This window comes from Myotis yumanensis, unplaced genomic scaffold, assembly GCF_028538775.1.
Source record: "Myotis yumanensis isolate MYYU_CA2020_CCGP unplaced genomic scaffold, mMyoYum1.0.hap1 SCAF_12, whole genome shotgun sequence".
NCBI lineage: Eukaryota > Metazoa > Chordata > Mammalia > Chiroptera > Vespertilionidae > Myotis > Myotis yumanensis.
The window spans coordinates 20,686,264-20,705,060 of record NW_027223763.1 but is presented as its reverse complement, the minus strand read 5'-3'; the positions used below and the strand labels follow the sequence as shown (position 1 = coordinate 20,705,060).

Genomic DNA, 18,797 nt, shown 5'->3' with positions numbered 1-18,797 from the left:
GGAACTCGGGAGCACTTCATAAATCGTAGCGGTCGTTCGCCTAAATCACCGTTACTTAAACTCCACGGCGTTGTTCCGGGTGCTCAGGACTGTGTAAAGTCCGCTTAGGCACACAGAGCGAGACTAGACGCTGCGAAGAAAACGAACCGGAGTGGTAGAGGGATTCAAACAGAGACCCATAAAAACGAGCTGGAAAGGACCGATGCTTTACGGGGGAGAAGTGGAGCCCGGATGGGGCCTGGGCGACTCTTCAAGGTGTTGGACATGGTTCTGTGGAAAACTTAACCGTCCACTGAGGCCGACAGACCAGGGCCACGGCACAGGCCAGAGCCCACGGATGACGTGGAAGAAATGACAGAATATAAGTCAGGAACGAATGCAGAGAGAGCAAGGGGGATACAGTCTCGAGGAAGGTGCCAGAAAAGCTCGGGTCAGCACTGCCTGTGACCCCGAGTGGAAGCATGCCCTCCGTGTGCTGGTCCCCCTGGTTCAGCTGCACCCCGTCTCCTGCTGTGGGTACCAGCTTGCTCACGGTGCGTGGCCACTCACGCCGGACCCAGAGCAGCTGCGTTAGTGCTTGGCCTGGTGCCCAGAGCAGTGGTTCTCAACCAGGGTCCACCTTGCCTCCTTGGGGAGCACTCTGGGTTGTCACACGTGGGGAGGAGGGGGTGCTGCTGGCGTCTTGTGAGTCGGGGCCGGACATGCCAATCACCATCCTGCAATGCACGGGACGGCCCCTACGACGAGGAATTATCGGCCCCAACATGTCAGGTCTGTTACTCCTGAGAAGCTTGTTAGAGGAGCCACGCATCGTCGGATGGGCTCTCTCGTAAGGCTCCTGGTTTACACCAAAGCGTTTCCTCCTTCCTTTACACCAAACCGTGGAGCTGAATGGTTGGAAGGCTGGTAAACATTTGCCCTTCTAGGAAAATGTGTGGATTGCATGGTGATCATGTGTTTCTTAGCTGTCTGCGCCCTTCGGTTTATAAACACTTACATTTCTAAATGAGCGGCTGACTCTTTGCTTCGGGAAAACGACACGTGCATACAGCTCCAGGGAGTCGCAGGCCCCCCTCCCAGCTCCCCCTGCCCAGCCCCTTTGCTGGCCAATTAGTCGCTGCACTCACGGCTCCCAAGGCAGTGCTTGCCCTGCAGTGAGGATGTGATGGTTGAGACTCAAGCACAGCACAGCGTGGGGGGACTCTCCCCAGGCACCCAACACACCCAACAGCAAAGGGAGGGCTCTCCCGTGCGTCCCGCCGGCGCACCAGATATTGACGCTCGCTCGGGGAACCTCGCTGCTCAGTGCTCTGAGGATAAATCACGCTTTCTTGACTTAATAATACATCGCTGTTTCTAAATAATGTAAGTATATGTTGTGTGCGTCCATTTGTAAACCTACAGACAGCCTTCTGAAATCCAGACAGCGTGAAACTCGAGCTATATTTGATCCTTGCATAAATAGCACAGATTTTAATTTTATCCCAGGCATGGGTTTCTGGCACGTGTGCCGATGCTCTGGGCAGACTGGTGTGAAATTTAATTTGAGCAGTTAAACACGAGGGCGAGGGAGTGCAACGTAAACAGGCACGCACGCGTTCCCAGCCCTGCAGCGTTTGGATGTTCCCGGGGAAAGCACCCAAATCCTCTTCTTTTATTTTATCCCCCCACCCACCCCCATGATAGTCAGATTAGAGGTTGAAAAGGCACAAATCCTCCTCGTCTCCCACGCCGCCACCCCCTCCACCCGCAGGTTGCCCGCAGCCTTTCCATTTGGTGAGCGCTTCACAGCGGGAGTTGGAGTTTCAGTGAATGAAAGTGCACGGGCTTGTTTTCAGATTTGATGATAGACTAGACATTCCCTCGGTTTCTGGGAAAGGAGAACATGGAGGAAGGGGAACAGGAATGGAATTGGAGACGATGCCGTCATGGGTTGGCAGGTCGGCAGCGTGGCCGATGTCAGTGTCTGTGGGTTTTGAAGTTCCTTGAGAGCTCTGTCCCTCACCTTACTCATTTGTGAGAAATGGGAGTAACTCGAGCCTGGTTGAGTTGCTAGGAAGGCGCACAGTGGGGGCACAGAGGTGCTTGGGGAATGTCGGTGTCCTGCCCCCCTTAAAGACATCAGCAAGTCCACCCACCTCACACGAGAGAAGTAGGAATCGGTCGCTGTCGATCGTCAGTAATGTTGGTAGAAACGGCCGCCACTTCCCATCCCTCGCCCCTCCTTCCCTCACCTCCATTCCGAACCTACCAAGCACCATCCAGCCTGCCCACCCCTGCTTGTAGATTATTCTGGATAGTAATACACAGAGAGCCTTTGGTCTCAGAAACACCAATTTGTGTCGAGGAACACGTTAGTTCGGAAGATGGAGGGGAGGGGGGAGTCTGTGCGTGCGGTTCACGGACTGAAAGTCGTAAGAAGTTGCTAATTGAAGGGGTGAGTTCCCGCTCATGTTCCGAAGGAAGAAGGTCTGCTTGCCGTCAGTAACGATCCCCATCTTCCCATCCACCCTGTCCCCACAGAAGAGCGTGTGGTCCCCATCGAGGTGTGCCGGTCCAAGCTGTCCAAGTACCTGCAGGGCGTGGTCTTCCGCTGCGACAAGTGCACCTTCACCTGCTCCAGTGACGAGAGCCTCCAGCAACACATAGAAAAGCACAATGAACTGAAACCGTACAAGTGCCAGCTCTGCTACTACGAGGCCAAGCACACGGAGGAACTGGACGGCCACCTTCGGGACGAGCATAAGGTACTTGCCGGGACTTCCGCCTCCCACGCTCCGCACACCCGTGCGTGGCCGAGCCGGGCGGGGCTGCCGAAAGTAGTCACGCCCGCTGCGTGCGAGGCAGACGCGAGCTGAAATCGTGTTTGCAGTGAGGTTCGGTTTTTTCTATCATAGCAGATGTGTAAGGTCATTATAGATGGAGTAAGAAAAATCACCCATAAGGCTACCACCCAAATCCAACTGCTTAACACTTTGGTCTCTCTGAGGCCCACTTTCCTTTGATTTTCATCAGCTATTTTCAACCTTTTTCATCTCGTGGCACCCATAAACTAATTACTAAAATTCTGCAGAACACCAAAAAAAGACATTTTTTGCCGACCTGACAAAAAAAAGGTATAATTTTGATTCATTCACACCAGGTGGCTATTGTGTTGGCTGCTGTCATTTTTTTATTTGACAATCTAAGGGAAAAGAGGTCAGTGCCCTGACTGAGTAGTCAGGTATTGCATGTTTTAAGAATTATTGCAGCACACTGGTTGAAAACCGCTGATTTACCCCCCCCCTTTTTTTTTTTTTTTTTTTTTTTACTTAACATTTTAACATGGGTATTTTTCCATATTATTTTAAACATATTATCTCAAAGGCTGACCAACAGTTCCTGTAAAGGGCCAGATAGTAGTTATTTTAGACTTTGTGGGCCAGACTGTCTCTGTGGCAACTCTGCCCTTGTAGCAAGAAAGCCACCATAGACAAGACCTCCAGGAATGGGCGTGGGCATGTTCTAATAAAACTTTATCTACAAACAGGCGGAAGGCTGTGAACCCATAGTTGCAGGCCCCTCCTCTGCCCGTGTCCCTCGGTTGGGTAGGCTGTTTCTAATATTGTGCTAACCACGAAGCTTTTCCTCGGGCATCCCACTTCACGTGTACACACTAGACGGGCTGTAAGATGCGTGTGTTATTTGGGGAGTGGGATCGATGACCAGGTTCACGCAGGAAGTAAAATAAAAGGTGTGGAGGGGGGATCTCTTTCAAAAGAGCTGCTGCTCAGAGGGTACCGTGATGCAGCACAGCCTCCTCACTTCTCACGGGGCTTATTTTTTCACCTCAGGGATGGAGAGGATTGTTTCTGGTTTTATGCATTGCCAGGTGCAGGGGGCGCTGTGATTTGTATTTGTTTCTGGAAAGAGCCTGTTGAAAGGCTTTCTGATTAACCAAGAAATCCACAACCTCTAGCGAGTGTGTTCTTAGGGCACCAGGAGAAGCAGTTGCGCTGTTGCTTCCTTCTCTCCTGCTCCATGTCCTCTCCGTGGAAATACAGCCTGAGCCTCTCTCCTGGCCTTGCACAGCCACACTATAGTGAAGACTTCAGTCTGAGTCATCTGCACCCAAGGGTTAGAATTTTTCAGGGGGGGGAAGGGGGGTTGTTGAGAGAGAAGGCTGAACTTTATCGCCAAGCCACAGTTTAATGATTTTTATGGTAACTTTTCTGCATTCATTTTCTAATACGTCTGCCCAAACATGAAAGCAGAGAAAGCCTGAATTACCTCACTTAAAAACTTTAATATCCTTTCTTAGTCCAACTTCCTGGGCATCTCTGCCCCCAAACTCAACGGAAAATCACTCACTGATTTCAAACCCAGCTCTCAAGTGTATGTCCATGTATCTTATTGATGTAACCACCTCACATCTTTTTATTTATTATTTACTAGAGGCCCGGTGCCCAAAATTCGTGCTCGGGACGGGGGTTGTCCCTCAGCCTGGCCTACACCCTCTCCAATCTGGGACCCCTTGGGGTATGTCCGACTGCGGGATCGGACCTAAACTGGCAGTCGGACATCCCTCTCACAGTCCGGGACCACTGGCTCCTAACTGCTCACCTGCCTGCCTGCCTGATCCCCCCAACCCCTCTGCCTGCCTGCCTGCCTGATGCCCCTAACCGCTCCCCCCTGCCGGCCTGATTGCCCCTAACCACCTCTGCCTCTGCCCCCGCCACCGTGGCTTTGTCTGGAAGGACATCTGGAAGATGTCTGGTCTATCTGGTCTAATTAGCATATTACCCTTTTATTAGTATAGATTGTGTTCAAACTTCAGGCTGGTAGTTTTAGGCTAGAGCAAGTCAGGATGATCATTCTTCCCTAGTTGTTGCAGGGTAGCCTGTGAGTCACTGGGGGATCCCGAGGTTAGAAGCCATGCAGATGTGCAACCAGAAGCTTCCTGCGCAAGCAAGCAAGGCCGGGCTCGGGCATCTGCACCAGGGAACTGGGTTGCTCAGGAAAACAGGCCTCGTTTAGAGCGTTTGGAGCCAAACAGACCTGGGTTTGAGTCTTGTCTCCACTATTGACTATAACTTCAGCAAGTGACTTCATTTCTGCGTCTGGTTTGTGATTTCTCAATCGGAATTGTGACACCCTTCTCGGCAGGTTTTGTAAGATTAAAGGAAGTCCTGGTATTTCCCACATTTTGAGATCCACTGTGTTCTTCAGTGTATCTGTGAACTGATTTGTGTTCAAGTAGAACAATGGTTGTACGTGTCACAAAGGCAGTTACGTTCCTGAAGACCTAACGTGTATGATAAAATCCCTGATTAGACCTTGCATTTCAGACACGACTTTGATGTTATATGTTCAGTTGCCAAGTTATGTTCTTTAGTTTTATTCTCTCTTGTGGTTGACCAGCTTGTTAAGTCCGCCGAACACCTAATTGATGCCGCAGAATTGCCGCTTTCACACCACTAATGATTTTCAGCTTTGTCTCAATTGCCATTAAGTTTATGAGACTCCTGCTTATTACTGATGGCAGCACTATCTTTTTCCCATTTCTGTTCCTTCTTTTCTAAATGATAAGTGCAAAATGCAGTTCACATGTTTTAAATAATTATCCAAACACTATTTTATAAACAAAGATAGCAAAGCTGCTGAAATAGAATTTTTGACTGGCAGGCATTTATGCACTATTAAAAACAGTCATTTGTTGGGGTGAAGGATATACAAAAATCTGATTTCAGCATTCATGAAATGAATGTAGGAGCGTACAGTGTACTGAAGAGACGTTTGCTAATAATTAGGTACAAAAGTCAAGGACCATAAGACAAGAACAAGAAATTAAAGGCATAAGAATTAGAAAGAAAAATAAAATGTTTTTGTTCACAGACAATGTGATCTTTGTAGGTAGAAAATCCTAAGTAATCCACTTAAAAGTTACTAGAATATGAATGAGGTTAGCAAAGTTGCAAGATATAAGGTCAATCAATAAAAATCAATGATATTTCTATATGCTGATGATGGAAAATCTGAAAATGAAATTTTAAACAGGTCAATTTCATTGCTAATACATCAAAAAGAATAAAATTCTTAATAAATTTTAACACAAGACCTGTGAAAGCTGTACAATGAAAACTACAAAATATCAGTGAGAGAAATAAAAGAACTAAGTTAATGCAATATATACCATATTCATGCAGTATATACCAGATTCAATATTGGTAATTCTTCCCAAATTGATCTATATATTCAATGTACTCTCTGTCAAAATCTCAGTAGACTTTGTCCTTTGGTAGAAATTGATAAACTGAGAATAAAATGTATATGGAAATGCAAAGGACCTAGAATAGCCTAAAGAGTGTGGAGGAAGAACAAAATTGGAGGACTCATTCTTCTTAATGCCAAAACTTACTATAAAGCTACAGTAACCAAGAGCATGTGGTATTGGCATAAGGATAGATGTCTGGATCAGTGGTGCAAAAGAAATAAATCCTCAGATATGTGGTCAATTGATTTGCATCCCAGCGCTAAGGCAATAAGGAAGAGATAGTTTTTCAACAAAAAGTGCTGGAACAGTTGGACTTCCATATGCAAAATAATGAGCATTGACCCTTAACGTCACTTCCAACACAAAAATTAAAGCAAAATGTATTGTGAACCTCAATGAAGGGGCTAAAAGTATAAAACTTAAAGAAAAAGAGTAGAAAATTTCCCTTTGGTTAGGGAACATTTTCTTAGCTACAATACAAAAGTTCTGGACAGCAAAAGAAAAAAATAGATGTCATCAAAATTAAATTTTTGTTCTTCAGAAGACACCATTAAGAAAATGAAAAAAGCAAGCAACAGATGGGAAGCAAATATTTGCAAAGTAATTATGAAACAAAGGACTTTAACTGAAAAATATAAAGAGCCTTTACAACTCAGTAGTAAGAAGATAACTGATTTAAAATGACACAGATGATCTCACACAGGGCTGGCTGGAGTATAAAATGGCACATCCACTTGGGAGCATTTGGAGCATTTGTTGAAAAGCTAAACATACACTTATCACCTGATCCAGCAAGTCTCCTCCCACATAAAGCTGACTGATAAAATGTGACACATACGTATATCCACACAGTAGAATTATACTGATTATCAATAAAAATAAATGAGTGATGGGCACATGCAACAATGTGGGTAGTTCTTGAAAATATCATGTTAAGTGTACAAAAGACTTCAGATTGTATGACACCGTTTATATGAAATTCCCAGTAAAGGCAAAACTAGAGATGAAACAGATCAGAGGTTGGCTGGGGCTGGAGTTAGGGTGCAGGGATTCCTTGCAGAGGGAGTGAGGGAACTTCTTAGAGTGATAGGAGGGGTCTTAAACAGATTGTGTTGAAGGATGCACAAGTGCATGAACACTGAGACTCGTTGAACTGCTCATTTAAAATAGGTGATTTTAAAAGATACGTAATAGATGAATTTTATAATAAGGAAAGCAGAACTCAACACCTAAAAGATGCACGTTCCCCAGGACCTGGCACATAACAGGCTCTCAATAAATGTTAATTTCCTCCCGCTTTCATAAAGTCGATCCTGGACAGATAAGTCTGCAAGATGCCCGAGATCCAGGTTAACGTGTAAACTGCCCAAAATAGAAATGTGCAGGAGACTTAGCAATAGGTTCTAAGCTAAGGTTTGCTTCTTTTTCCTCAGCTTTAAGACTCTGTGTTCCATGAGTAGCTTTAGCTGATTTCGTGACAGAATCCACAGAGGAAACTAAAAGACACTGTAGGATGTATTTTCAGCCAAAGGGTTTGATGACACAAAACTGAACATGGAAAACTGGAGTTGTCCGTTCTGCCTGCAAAGCTGATAAACCTCAGGAATGTCAGTAAAGACTGTATGGTTCATGGGACCAAACACTGGTTACAGCAGGAGGGGGAGGCATTAAATGCAGCCTGCCTTTTAAGAACCAATTCTCAAGTGGCCGGACTGAAGCTGTCATGTTTGGCCCCGGAAGCCAAGGGGAGGTAGCCAACCAGCACTCATTTTCCAGGTGTCCTAGAACCTGGTCTCCCCAGACCTTTCTCTCTGTGCTGGCGGACAAGGAAGCACTTGGACTATCTTGGAGTCTAAAGTAAGCAGTGCAGTATCTTTACATTTTTTTTCATCCTCCACTTCCTGTCATTTTTTGATCTCACTAGATTTCCTAAAAGACAGATTATTCTATTATTTCAATCCCTCCATTCTCCCTCCCTCCATCCACCCCCCCCCCCCGCCAATACACACACACACACACACACACACACACACTCAATGAAGTCCTATATCTACAGTGCCATTTATTAGCAATGCTGGTGAAAGTTAAAACGTAACATCTCCAGATAACTTGAAGTCATGAAAAAAACAAAACAAAACCAACCCACAATCCTTGCACTCTCATTTTTAAAAAAAACCACAAAACACATTTTTTAAAGAAAGTTTAACTCTATTCAATACCTTGTTAGTGTTCTTTATGGTTCTGAAGTCTCTTTGCTACTTTAAGGAGCATAAAAATATATTATCTCTAACTTAGTTTGCTCGTAAAATTGTCATGTTCTGTATATTAAATTTAGAAGGATAGTCTATTCAGGCAATACACAGTCACTAATTTAATTTACTTTGAAATGTTTTTAATTTTTTTATACAAATGGAGCCTCAGGCGGCTGAACTCTAAGGAACTCGTATCTCTTCCTTTTCACCAGTTTGGCAAAAGCAGCAGAACACTAAGCTCAGGAGGAATCACCAGCAGTTTAGTGATTCCAATAAAACTGTTCAGCTTTCTGGACCAGTGAAATCCACAGTGGCAAAAAGAAAAAAAGTCATATAGAGCATTTGTTTGTTTCCAGCAAAGGAAATGAGAGAAGAAACAAAACAAAAGAAGCACCTTGCCCAACGCCAGGTCATAAACACACATTTGGCCACTTTTTTATTTTATTTTATTACTAGAGGCCTGGTGCACAAAAATTTGTGCACTCGGGGGGAGGGGGGGATCCCTCAGCCCAGCCTGTGCCCTCTCGCAGTCTGGGATCCCTCAGGGGATGTCCACCTGCTGGCTTAGGCCTGCTCCGCGGGGGGGGGGGGGGGGGGGGGGGGGGGGTCTTGGGCCTAAGCTGGCAGTCAGACATCCCTCTGGCAGCCTGGGAGCCTTCGGGGGATGTCCACTTGCCAGTGGGAAGCAGGCCTAAGCTGCAGTCAGGCATCCTTAGCGCTGCTGAGGAGGCGGGAGAGGCTCCCACCACCACCGCTTTACTGGCAGCCCTCAGCCTGGCTTGTGGCTGAGCAGAGCTCCCCCTGTGGGAGTGCACTGACCACCAGGGGGCAGCTCCTGCATTGAGCATCTGCCCCCTGGTGGTCAGTGTGTGTCATAGTGACCAGTCATTCCCAGTCGTTCTGCTGTTAGGGTCAATTTGCATATTACCCTTTTATTATATAGGACTAGCAACTTTAGTTTTACAAGCCCCAAGGATTTCTGCAAGCTAAAGGTTTCTCTAGAAGATTAGGTCATTTCAGCTCTGTTTTCCCTCATGTTAGCCTTGCTTCTTGATTTATCAGTTCTAGACCCGTTTCTTCATATATTTTGGAAGAGAGAATTCAGTAGATGAAAAGGAGGTGAGGCCATTTTTCAGAGAGACTTGCCAGGCAGAACCTGAGGTGATATTTCCCAAGTAGATGGTCCACATTCTCTGTCTCCTTCGAAACTATCCACTAACCTCTCCCATCAAAAGTAATTGCTCCTGCTTCCAGGCGTCCACAGGACTTTCCTTCTTCCTCTATAAAGGCCTTTAGTTCATGCTGCTTGACCTTGCACTTGACTCTCAGCAAGTCCCTGTCTTGCCATTGGATGCACTGTTCTTAAGTCGGAAACCCCGTTACTTACCTCTCTTTCCTTCCCAAGTCTGATCTAGTGCCCTGCATGCTGTAAAGGCTCCAGTAGCTGTTTGCTCAATCAATCAATGAAATCACTCTTCAAGTAGGAAATGTTAAGTGTTCCGTTTGTTCCAAGAAGCAGAACGTGGCGGCAGCATCAGCATCTTTGCCTCTGAGTTCCAGCCCGGGAGACTGGCCAGGGCTCCACTGGCCAACAGCAGAGCGGTCTGACGTTCTTAATGATCCTTGCACTCGGCTCTCTGGAGAACTTGGGACCGGAGTTATGCCGAGATTCTCAACACGAGTTGATGCTGTCTGCTTTGCTAGGATGGGTCTGGCAGGAAAGCATGTTTTCTGATTCTGACCCAGTGATTGCAAAAGCAAGCAGTTGCCTTCTTGACTTCTGTGTTCCATACCCTTATGGGAAATTGACCATCTTTATCCTTACTGCTCTTAGAAAAGCATTTTCTTCTGAAGAAAAATTCCCAACAGATTCTACTCCTCTGTCCCCTCTAGTTTTGCAACAGAGCATTGTTGGCACAGTACTTTCTCTTCCTTGTATTCCGCCTGTTGGGTCACGTTGACTATTTGGTAAATAATTTTACATGTCTCCAGAGGATTGGCATTATAATGGGGAGGTGGGCGCTTTATCACCTGATGATGTGAGTGCTAACCCTGGCTTTAGCACGCACTTGTCTGGTGTTCTGTTTTCCTCATCTACAAATAGGGAAGGTAACGCATATCTTGCAGAGTGGTATAAGAGTTAAATGATACATAGAAAATTACTGGATTAATTTTTAGCGCGTAATAGTTGTTTGGTTGAAATTGAATCAAAATCTTTTAGAAAACGTCCAATTTTATTCTCTCATTAGCAAACATATTTATATCGTGGGGACGCACATCTTAAGGCAATATTATGAACTTCTCTGTGCTTTATGATCTACCATGAGTGTTTATGTTACTGGCAAATTGAAATAACATTTACTGAGTGTCAACCACACGGCTGACCTTGTACTCCGCACTGAGCATAGAAAGCTAAATAAAGAACACAGCCCAGCATGTTAAGTGCTTGATAAAGTTACCCATAAAACAGGGGGCAGATGTGCTGGCCCAGCGCTCCTCCCAAGGAACCTGAGCATACATCGCTGAACGTCCTTCTAGAAGCTTTACGAGCGCTCTGATGGAAATGCTCTTACCTGAGGATTTAAGATTTTGACCCGCACCTCTGGCCATCTTCCTGTGAGGAACTGGGGAGACACTGCCCTGCTGAGGCTTTCTCCCACTGCTTTCTCTCCCTCCCCCCCATTCTGACGTCTCAGGTGGTGCCGTGGTCTGCTGGCTAAACCCCCGGCTCTTGTAATCAGGGTGGCAGACTCTGACCCTGGACCAAATCCGGCCGCCACCTGGTTTTATGTGGCCTGCCAGCTGAGAGGGGTTTTGACATTTTAAACGGCTGGAAAAAAATCAAGAGTAGTATTTCGTGACATGTGAAATGACCTAAAATTTGGATTTCAGTGTTTAGCATAGCAGTCGAGTAGTTGCAACAGAGACTGGGGCCCTGAAAGCCTAAGACACGTGCCCACCTGGCCCTCCCCGAAGACGGCCAGCCTGCCCGCGAGTCCTTGGAAATCTGCGCGCACGACACATCCTCGGCTTGTGATGGGGGAGGCAGTTTTCCCGTGTTCTCCGGTGTCACATTCTCTGGAAATAAAACGTTCCCTTTGGCCTTCCTTCTAAACACGGACATGGAGTGTTCAGTGATGCGAACACCCTGGCTGGGTGTCCCTTTCTGAAGGTACAAACGTTGCATCAGCGGGAAGAAACTCTGGAAACGTTAGGCGGATTTTTCCTCGCCACCGGCTGCCCCACTTCGCGTCTGCTAAGTGATCTGCAGACGGGTGTCCAGTTGAGCTTTTCCGTTAACAGGTGTTTATCAGTTTTCCCTGTAAGACTGGGTTTGCCCACCTCGCACCCTATGAAAATGCTCAACTTGGTAATATTTGTACATCCCGGGGTGCCTCTCCCTGGGAAGTAAGCCTCAGTACAGAATTCCTTTCCTATGCTGGGGGCGGACCTAAGCCGTTGGCCGAGAGGCTAAAAACCAACAAGCAGGGACAAATGTAGTTGTGACGCTTGGACGCTCAGCGTGAGCATGGAAGGGTTGGCAGGGTCATCGGTGCAAGTTAACTTTCAGGGGAAAGCATTTGCTGGTCGGTGCCCCTTATCTCATGTTCCTGTTGGATGGCAGATGTCACCACGACTCTGGGTTAGTGGCCTTCACAGGGGACTTTGGGGTTTGGGGCATTCACAAATAACTGTCACAGGATGTAAGGATCTGCGTGTAGTTTTGTTTAACCCTTACCTGAGGATATGCCTTTCATTGATGAGAGAGAGAGAGAGAGAGAGAGAGAGAGAGAGAGAGAGAGAGAAGAGAGAAAGAAAGAAACATCTATTGGTTGCCTCCAGTACACGCCCCGACCAGAATTGAACCTGCAGCGTGGCTATGTGCCCTGACTGGGAATTGAACCCACCACGCTTTGGTGTACAGGACGATGCTCCAACCAACTGAGCCATACTGGCCAGGGCTGCATATCTGAGTGATTATGATTTGAACAATCCACCCTTCAAAGCCATGTGTGGCTTTTGCCTTCAAAAGGCTCCTAAATCGTGAACTCTTACACTTCCTTTTCTCCCTCCATTGTGGGCCTTTTGGAAAACAGGTAATAAATGACCATCATCTCCAGAGGAAAAGGTGGCTTTCCCTCATTTGTCCTCCGTGCCGATAGAAAGGCGGCCAGATACCCTCCAGTCTCTGGTCCAGAAGTGACGGGGATGCTCATTCCAGAAACCAACTTACACATTATTGGAATTTCAATAAAGTCCGAACTCTTTGATTTTTGACCCTGTGATTTCGCCTCTGCAAATTTAGCCTATAAAATTAAAGCTAAACAGGAAAGAAAGGATTACATACCATAAGGTCTATTACTGCATTTTTAATAGTGAAAAGCCAGAAAAGCCAAAGGTAAACTCACATGGGAACAGTAAACTATAACATATCCCCTAATGAAACATTATACAGTGATTAAGAATGCCACTGATACCGAGGATATGTATGCCAGGCCTGGCCGGTGAGATCCCGCTGGGAGTCGGAGGCAGAGGTTCCCCAGGAGTTAGCAGTTTGGGTGGGAGGCGGAGGGGGGAGTGTGAAGGCCATAAACAACTAATTACTGAGGGGGATGAATTACCAAAGGCGAGTGTAGGGTGCTGTGGGAGTGCAGAGCCAAGGGTATTTAACCAAGGAGGAGTTCGACACTGAAGCAAGGCTGGAAGACAGAAGTCGCTGCATGAAGGAGGCAGGCTGGAATTCCAAACGGGAAATGGCACGTGCCCGGGGGGGGGGGGGGGGGGGGGGGGGGGGGGCACAGGGTCAAGAGCGTGGCAGATCCCAGGAAGCTCAGCAAGTTCAGGGCCGTCGGAGCAAAGGGGAGGCAGGCGGGAGAGGGCGAGCCATGGTACACTGATCGCCCGCCACGCAAGTCTCGGTAAGAAATGAGGATTTTATCCTCAGGGCAAGCGGAGACTGACATGAACAGATTTAAATTTTTTAAAAATCACCCAGAAGGCACCAGAGATTAGATGCAAGAGGGGTGAGAATGGATGACGGAGGGAGGACGTGGCATTAATCCAGGTGAGAGATGGGCTCAGAAATGCAGCGAGGAGTCTTGTGCAGTAAGATGAATATTGGCTGGCTGACCGGGGGACTTAAAGTAGAGTTAGAACCCCAACACGATCAAGAGTTTTTGTGTTTTTTTTTAAAAAAATCTTGTGATTACATAACAAAAATGTTTTTTCTTTTAAATCTTTTAATTGCCTAGGAGAGATTTTAGAAATCTTCAGGACAGCTGAATCCTGGGGCAGCCTCAGATGAATATCAGACCATGAAAATGTCTTGCACTCTTTCAAAATCGTGCAGAATCCAAAATGTTAACAGTTTCCCAGTGAAGGGAAAAGAAAGAGGGAGGCGGGAAAGCAAAAAGGAACATTCGGTTTGGTGACAGGTCTGTCACCGGAGCCCTTGGGAAGCAGGGCTCTGGTACCTGGTGCAGGGCCTGACACACAGTAGGCCCTCAGGAAGTCCTTGTCCAGTGAATGAAGGAATCAATGAAGACTTCCTGGATTAAACAATACGGGATTTCCTTTTGGCCATTCTCGGCTTCATTATTTTTGTTTCTTGGCATCTTGCCACCCCTCATGTCCCTCACACACACAGGTGGCCTGGGTGAAGGTGGCCAGAAAAGGCTGCCTTTTAAGTACTAGTCATTTAAAAGATGTTTCTTTACACATAGTTCAAAATTAGGCAGATTGGAGCCTTGCCTCCTTTTCCTTAAAAACTGGCAACCTAGCAAACTTCTATTCAGATATTTGTCATAAATGCTATTGGGTTAAAATACAGACTTTGTGGCTAAACATAACTTCATGAATATGCATTTACAATGCTTATCGTACGCCTTTTCCAAAAGCCAAAATTGGAAAAGACCACATTCCCTGCAAGGGGCAGGAAGCGACATTTGGGGGAACTGCTGTGTTTCGGGTAGTGTGCTGACCCCCCTTTTATAAATGAGGACATGTATGTTGAATAACTTGCCCGGAGTCTGAGTAACGGCAAACCCTGGACTTGAATTTAGGTCTGTTTGACTTCAGAGCTCTTGCTCCTGTGCCCTACCCCCTCTCGCTTCATGTTGTAAAAATGAATTAGTAAAACTTCACATAGGCCTGTGGGAGTGAGGCCTGGTGGATAAACCCCTGGTTAGGAGGTGCCACAAGCAAAAGTGCCTTTGAGACGGTTGCTGTGAACTCTTATTAGATGGGTGGAAGGAGAAATCAAGACTCTGAGTCCAGCTTCCTCCTCCTCCTCACTTTAGTCTGTTAATTTCTACAACTTTTTTAGTGAGAAGAACAACTTGCCGCCCTCGAGTGTTGAGCATTGAGACGGACTTAGACCTCTCGTCCACCCTCGTGTCTTGTTGTTTTCAAAGCGACTGCTTTCCCGGTTCCTCGTTGTGTTAGGTCCATGTATTGTTCCTCTGGTTTCAAAAGAGCTTTTATCCCGAGGGTTCTTCCTCCTCTTAAAGGCTCCCTCGCACAGAATGTGGTGGGGACGATGTCCAGCCTGTCAGAGGACTGCTCGTTGGCCCTGATACTGCGAGTCTCTCTCACGTTTGTCACAGTTGATGGTGATAGTCCCATCTGCCCGGCATCTGGTGCTCAGGGGATCTGTGTTCCAGTCTGTTCCAGGGGACACATTTGGGATTGTCTTGTAAATCCTCTCTCTCCTCGTCCTCCTTACCCTCTCTGTGTAGCAGCTATGGGCATCTGCCTTGGATCTAGTGAATGATGTCTGTCTTTCCTCCCCAACTACCTGGTACACTGTGAGCCTCTGGGGGCCAGACTGGGTCTCCTCCTCTCTGGATCCCGCCCCCGGCCCTCCCTCCAGCGGGGGAGCCCAGCGCCTGCCACAGGGGTAGCCCATGGCTGTGTGTTGACCTGAGTCCTGTGCTAACCTGTGGCTCCTGGTCAGTGTGTGTTAGGAATCAAGTCACTGTCGCCGGGCCTGCACTGGGACAGCCTGCAGCCCTGCGGGTGGCAGGACCGTGGGGAAGAGGCTGCGACTGTCACCGCCTGTTCTCGAGATACTTAGAGCCTCTTCGCCTCCAGGAGAACTGGGTGGTTTACAAGAGTCACTGCTTTGAATTCAACTAAAAAGGGTTTCCCAGCCCTGGCCAGGTGCTCACTGGTTAGAGCGTCGGCCAGAGGACAGAAGGGTCTTGGATTTGATCCCTGGCAGGGCGGGAGGCAACTAATCAATATGTGTCTCTCTCCCTTTAATGTTCCTCTCCCCTCCCCACCCCCGCCTCTACCCTCCCTTCCACTCTGTCTGAAAATCACTGGAAAAAATATCCTCGGGTGAGGATTGACAAAGAAATAAATTGTTTGCTGGCCACCGCCTCCACTCTCCAAGCTTCATGGTACTTGTGCTTTCTGGCCGACGGTAGCTCACTTCTCTTACCAAGTTCGGTAAGGAGGGCCCTATGTCGACAGTCCCATTGAACACGGTGGGATGTGAGAGCACCCATTGCAGAAACAGCGTCTCTGGGAGAAGAGGGCCGCCTCGGCGCTGGTGTCGTTCGGTCCTGGTTCCAAAGACAAGCGGGGCAAGGGTGCTGGAGAGATGTCCCCCACCCGCCCGCGGCCTCTCCCATCGTGCGCTTGGCCTCTTTCAGGTGAGCCGGAACTTCGAGCTGGTCGGACGGGTCAACCTGGACCAGCTGGAGCAGATGAAGGGCAAGCTGGAGAGCTCCAGCAGCGAGGACGAGGACAAGGAGGAGGACGTGGGCAAGGCCGAGGACAGAGGTGAGTCTCGCCCGCCCTGCGGGCCCCGGTGGCAGCCAGTGTGTCCGTGGGGAGACGGGGAGATGGGGGGACGGGGTGCTGTAGGAGTAGCAGAAGGAACGATCCCTTAGTTCAGGAGCAGAACCGACCGACTCGAGAAACCTGTGAGGGGCCGTGTCTGTAAACTATCCCCAGCTGTAGAAACTCCACGGGACACAGGCATTTTCTCTCTCGCTGCGGTTGATGTGTTTATTAACAATGTAGAGTGGTGATTTGTTTTTAACAAGGAGAAGGGGTGTCTTGGGGTCTTAGTATAAGGACTGGCCAATGGCAAGACGGATGACACCAGAGCTCTCAGGGAACGTCAGTGAACACCCAATGGGACGCTGATTTGCAATTGCTGCTGCGGGGCTCACCTGCCGAGGCTGTGAGTGGGGGAGGCTGTGAGATGAATCCTGGGCCCCCCCCCCCCCCACGCTCCCATCAGTCCTCAGCATGGCCTCCTCTTAACCTCCTTGCCGTTGGTTTTGACAAAACCAGTAGTTTTCATTTAGTCATGTGTTTACAGGGGACACGGGGGAAGGTCTCATGGAATTTTTGTACTATTTTTCCAACTTCTTCTTTGTCTATAATTATCTTCAAAATGAAGCTTGTTGAAAGTATATGTAATTACAGACAGACATGTATGTGATTTAGAGTTGTTCTCGACATCGATCAATGCAGAACAGTGTGGAAATCCCAAGACGGTGCATGTGAGCAGCTAGGTTGAAATCTGTTACTTTAGTTCCTGCAGACTTACCAGAGTCACACGGGTAACAAGCCTGAGAACTAGACCATAGATGTCACCGCAGTGCTGAGAGGGGTGGTGTTAGTTGCCACTGCGGAGCATCATCATGTGCCAGGCCCAGTGCTGGTGGTTTCTAGTTGCCTTGGAGAGGGGTCTGCAGTGGGCCTGCCTGGGTCTGGCTTTAGTTCCGCTAGTAGCTGTTTGACTGGGTAATACAGCTATATGACTGGGTAGCTCCTGTGCATTCATCATCAGTAATAATATCACCTACCTCCTAGGGTTGTGAAAAGCTTCCGTGAGATAACACCAAGACACAGTGAGATCACACACAAACCAGTCCTTGAAACGTAGTAACCACTTAATAAATGATAACCCTCATGTAGGTGTATTGTTATTTTACAAACGGGGAAATAAAGGCCCAGGAAATGTAAGAGTTCATGCAAAGTTTAAAAAACACAACACTAGAGGTCGAATTTCGTCTTTTGGCTCCAAAGGCAAGATCCCTTTTACACAACATCCTGTTCCCCAACCCTGTGGACAGTGGCTTGTTCACTGAAGGGAACTTGACCCTGAATTCTGTCAATTCTGTGGCCATTAGGGTCTCACTCTAAGGTACACTTTTACAAAAATAGCTTTGTTTTTTCCTCCTTGGTCAATCTGCAAGCCTGAGGAAGAGTATTTGGTGACGATTTCCCTCTGAGGTTCTCCCGGTTTTTTTCCTGACCTGCTCCCACTCCCACCCCCACCCCACTATGACGCTGTGGCAGGAGGCCACAGGTTTGCAAAGTGGGAGACCACCTTAGCCCCCTGTGGCTAGGACGGCAGCAGGGACTGCGAGCTAGGGTGTGCCAGCATGTCCATGGTGACCTGAAGAATAAACGGCAAAGGAAGCATCCACACCCGGTAGGTTGATTGCCCTTGTGACGGTACAGCGTCTGTTAGTAGGGGCCAGACTCCTCCGCCTCTTGCATGGACAATGGCTGTGATCTGAGAAGCTCGACATTCCATGTATATGTTCTTGGTGACGGATTCCTTGGGATCAGTGCACTGCCACCTGAGTTCCCTGGAAAGGGCTCCTCTGACAGAGGGCAGAGGGGCTCCTGGGCCCCGCCCTCCCTCCCCCGGGTCCTATGACTTCTGAGTCTTTAAAGCGAGCACACGTGAATTTAGAGGTGCTAAGCATGACAGAGGCAAGAGCCCCTGTGAGACCAGTGACTCCTCCAAAGTAAAAGCACAGACAAGCAGAAGGGGAAAAGGGCGCAGTCGGATGTGTGGGCACCAGGCAGGTTTCCCCCCTCGTGCTGCGTGGCCGCCCCCTCACAGGAGCTTCAGACCCGCTCGGTTGGACTGGAAAGAGCTTGGTCGCGTCCGATCGCGTCTCACTGGAGGGTAGCCTCCCATTCATGAGCCTTAACCACATGGGGAAAGTCTCGGGGTGGAGAAGCTTGTCTCTCCCGCTGGTGGCGGATGTACAGGAGCGACTTCCAGTACTACTCATGGAAGTCATCAGCCTAAACCTTCCTGTCCCTCCCAAGTTTGTGTCGTCTCCTTCTAATCGATTTCCCACCATGGAGGTGGGTTCTTGCCAGCGAGAAGAAAGGACACACAATAGCCCGGGGGTGTTTGCCAGCCGGCCTGTCTCCTAGGAGCGGAGAGTGGGTGGTGGCTCTGGCGAGGCAGCTCGAGCGGGTGGAGAGCTGTTTGCCGTGAGACAGGTAATGATTGGCCTCCTCGGAGG

At 48.1% G+C, this 18,797-nt stretch overlaps 1 protein-coding gene across 3 annotated transcripts in view; it reads left to right on the top strand.

Moving 5' to 3' along the window:
• The window catches only part of ZNF462 (zinc finger protein 462), a 137,682-nt gene that overhangs the window by 112,967 nt on the left and 5,918 nt on the right, over positions 1-18,797 (top strand). For all 3 annotated transcript variants that reach the window (XM_070430967.1, XM_070430965.1, XM_070430964.1), the window contains exons 10-11: positions 2,524-2,747; positions 16,164-16,293. In XM_070430967.1, the coding sequence (XP_070287068.1) occupies positions 2,524-2,747; positions 16,164-16,293 (354 nt within the window). The remainder of the gene's footprint in view (positions 1-2,523; positions 2,748-16,163; positions 16,294-18,797) is intronic.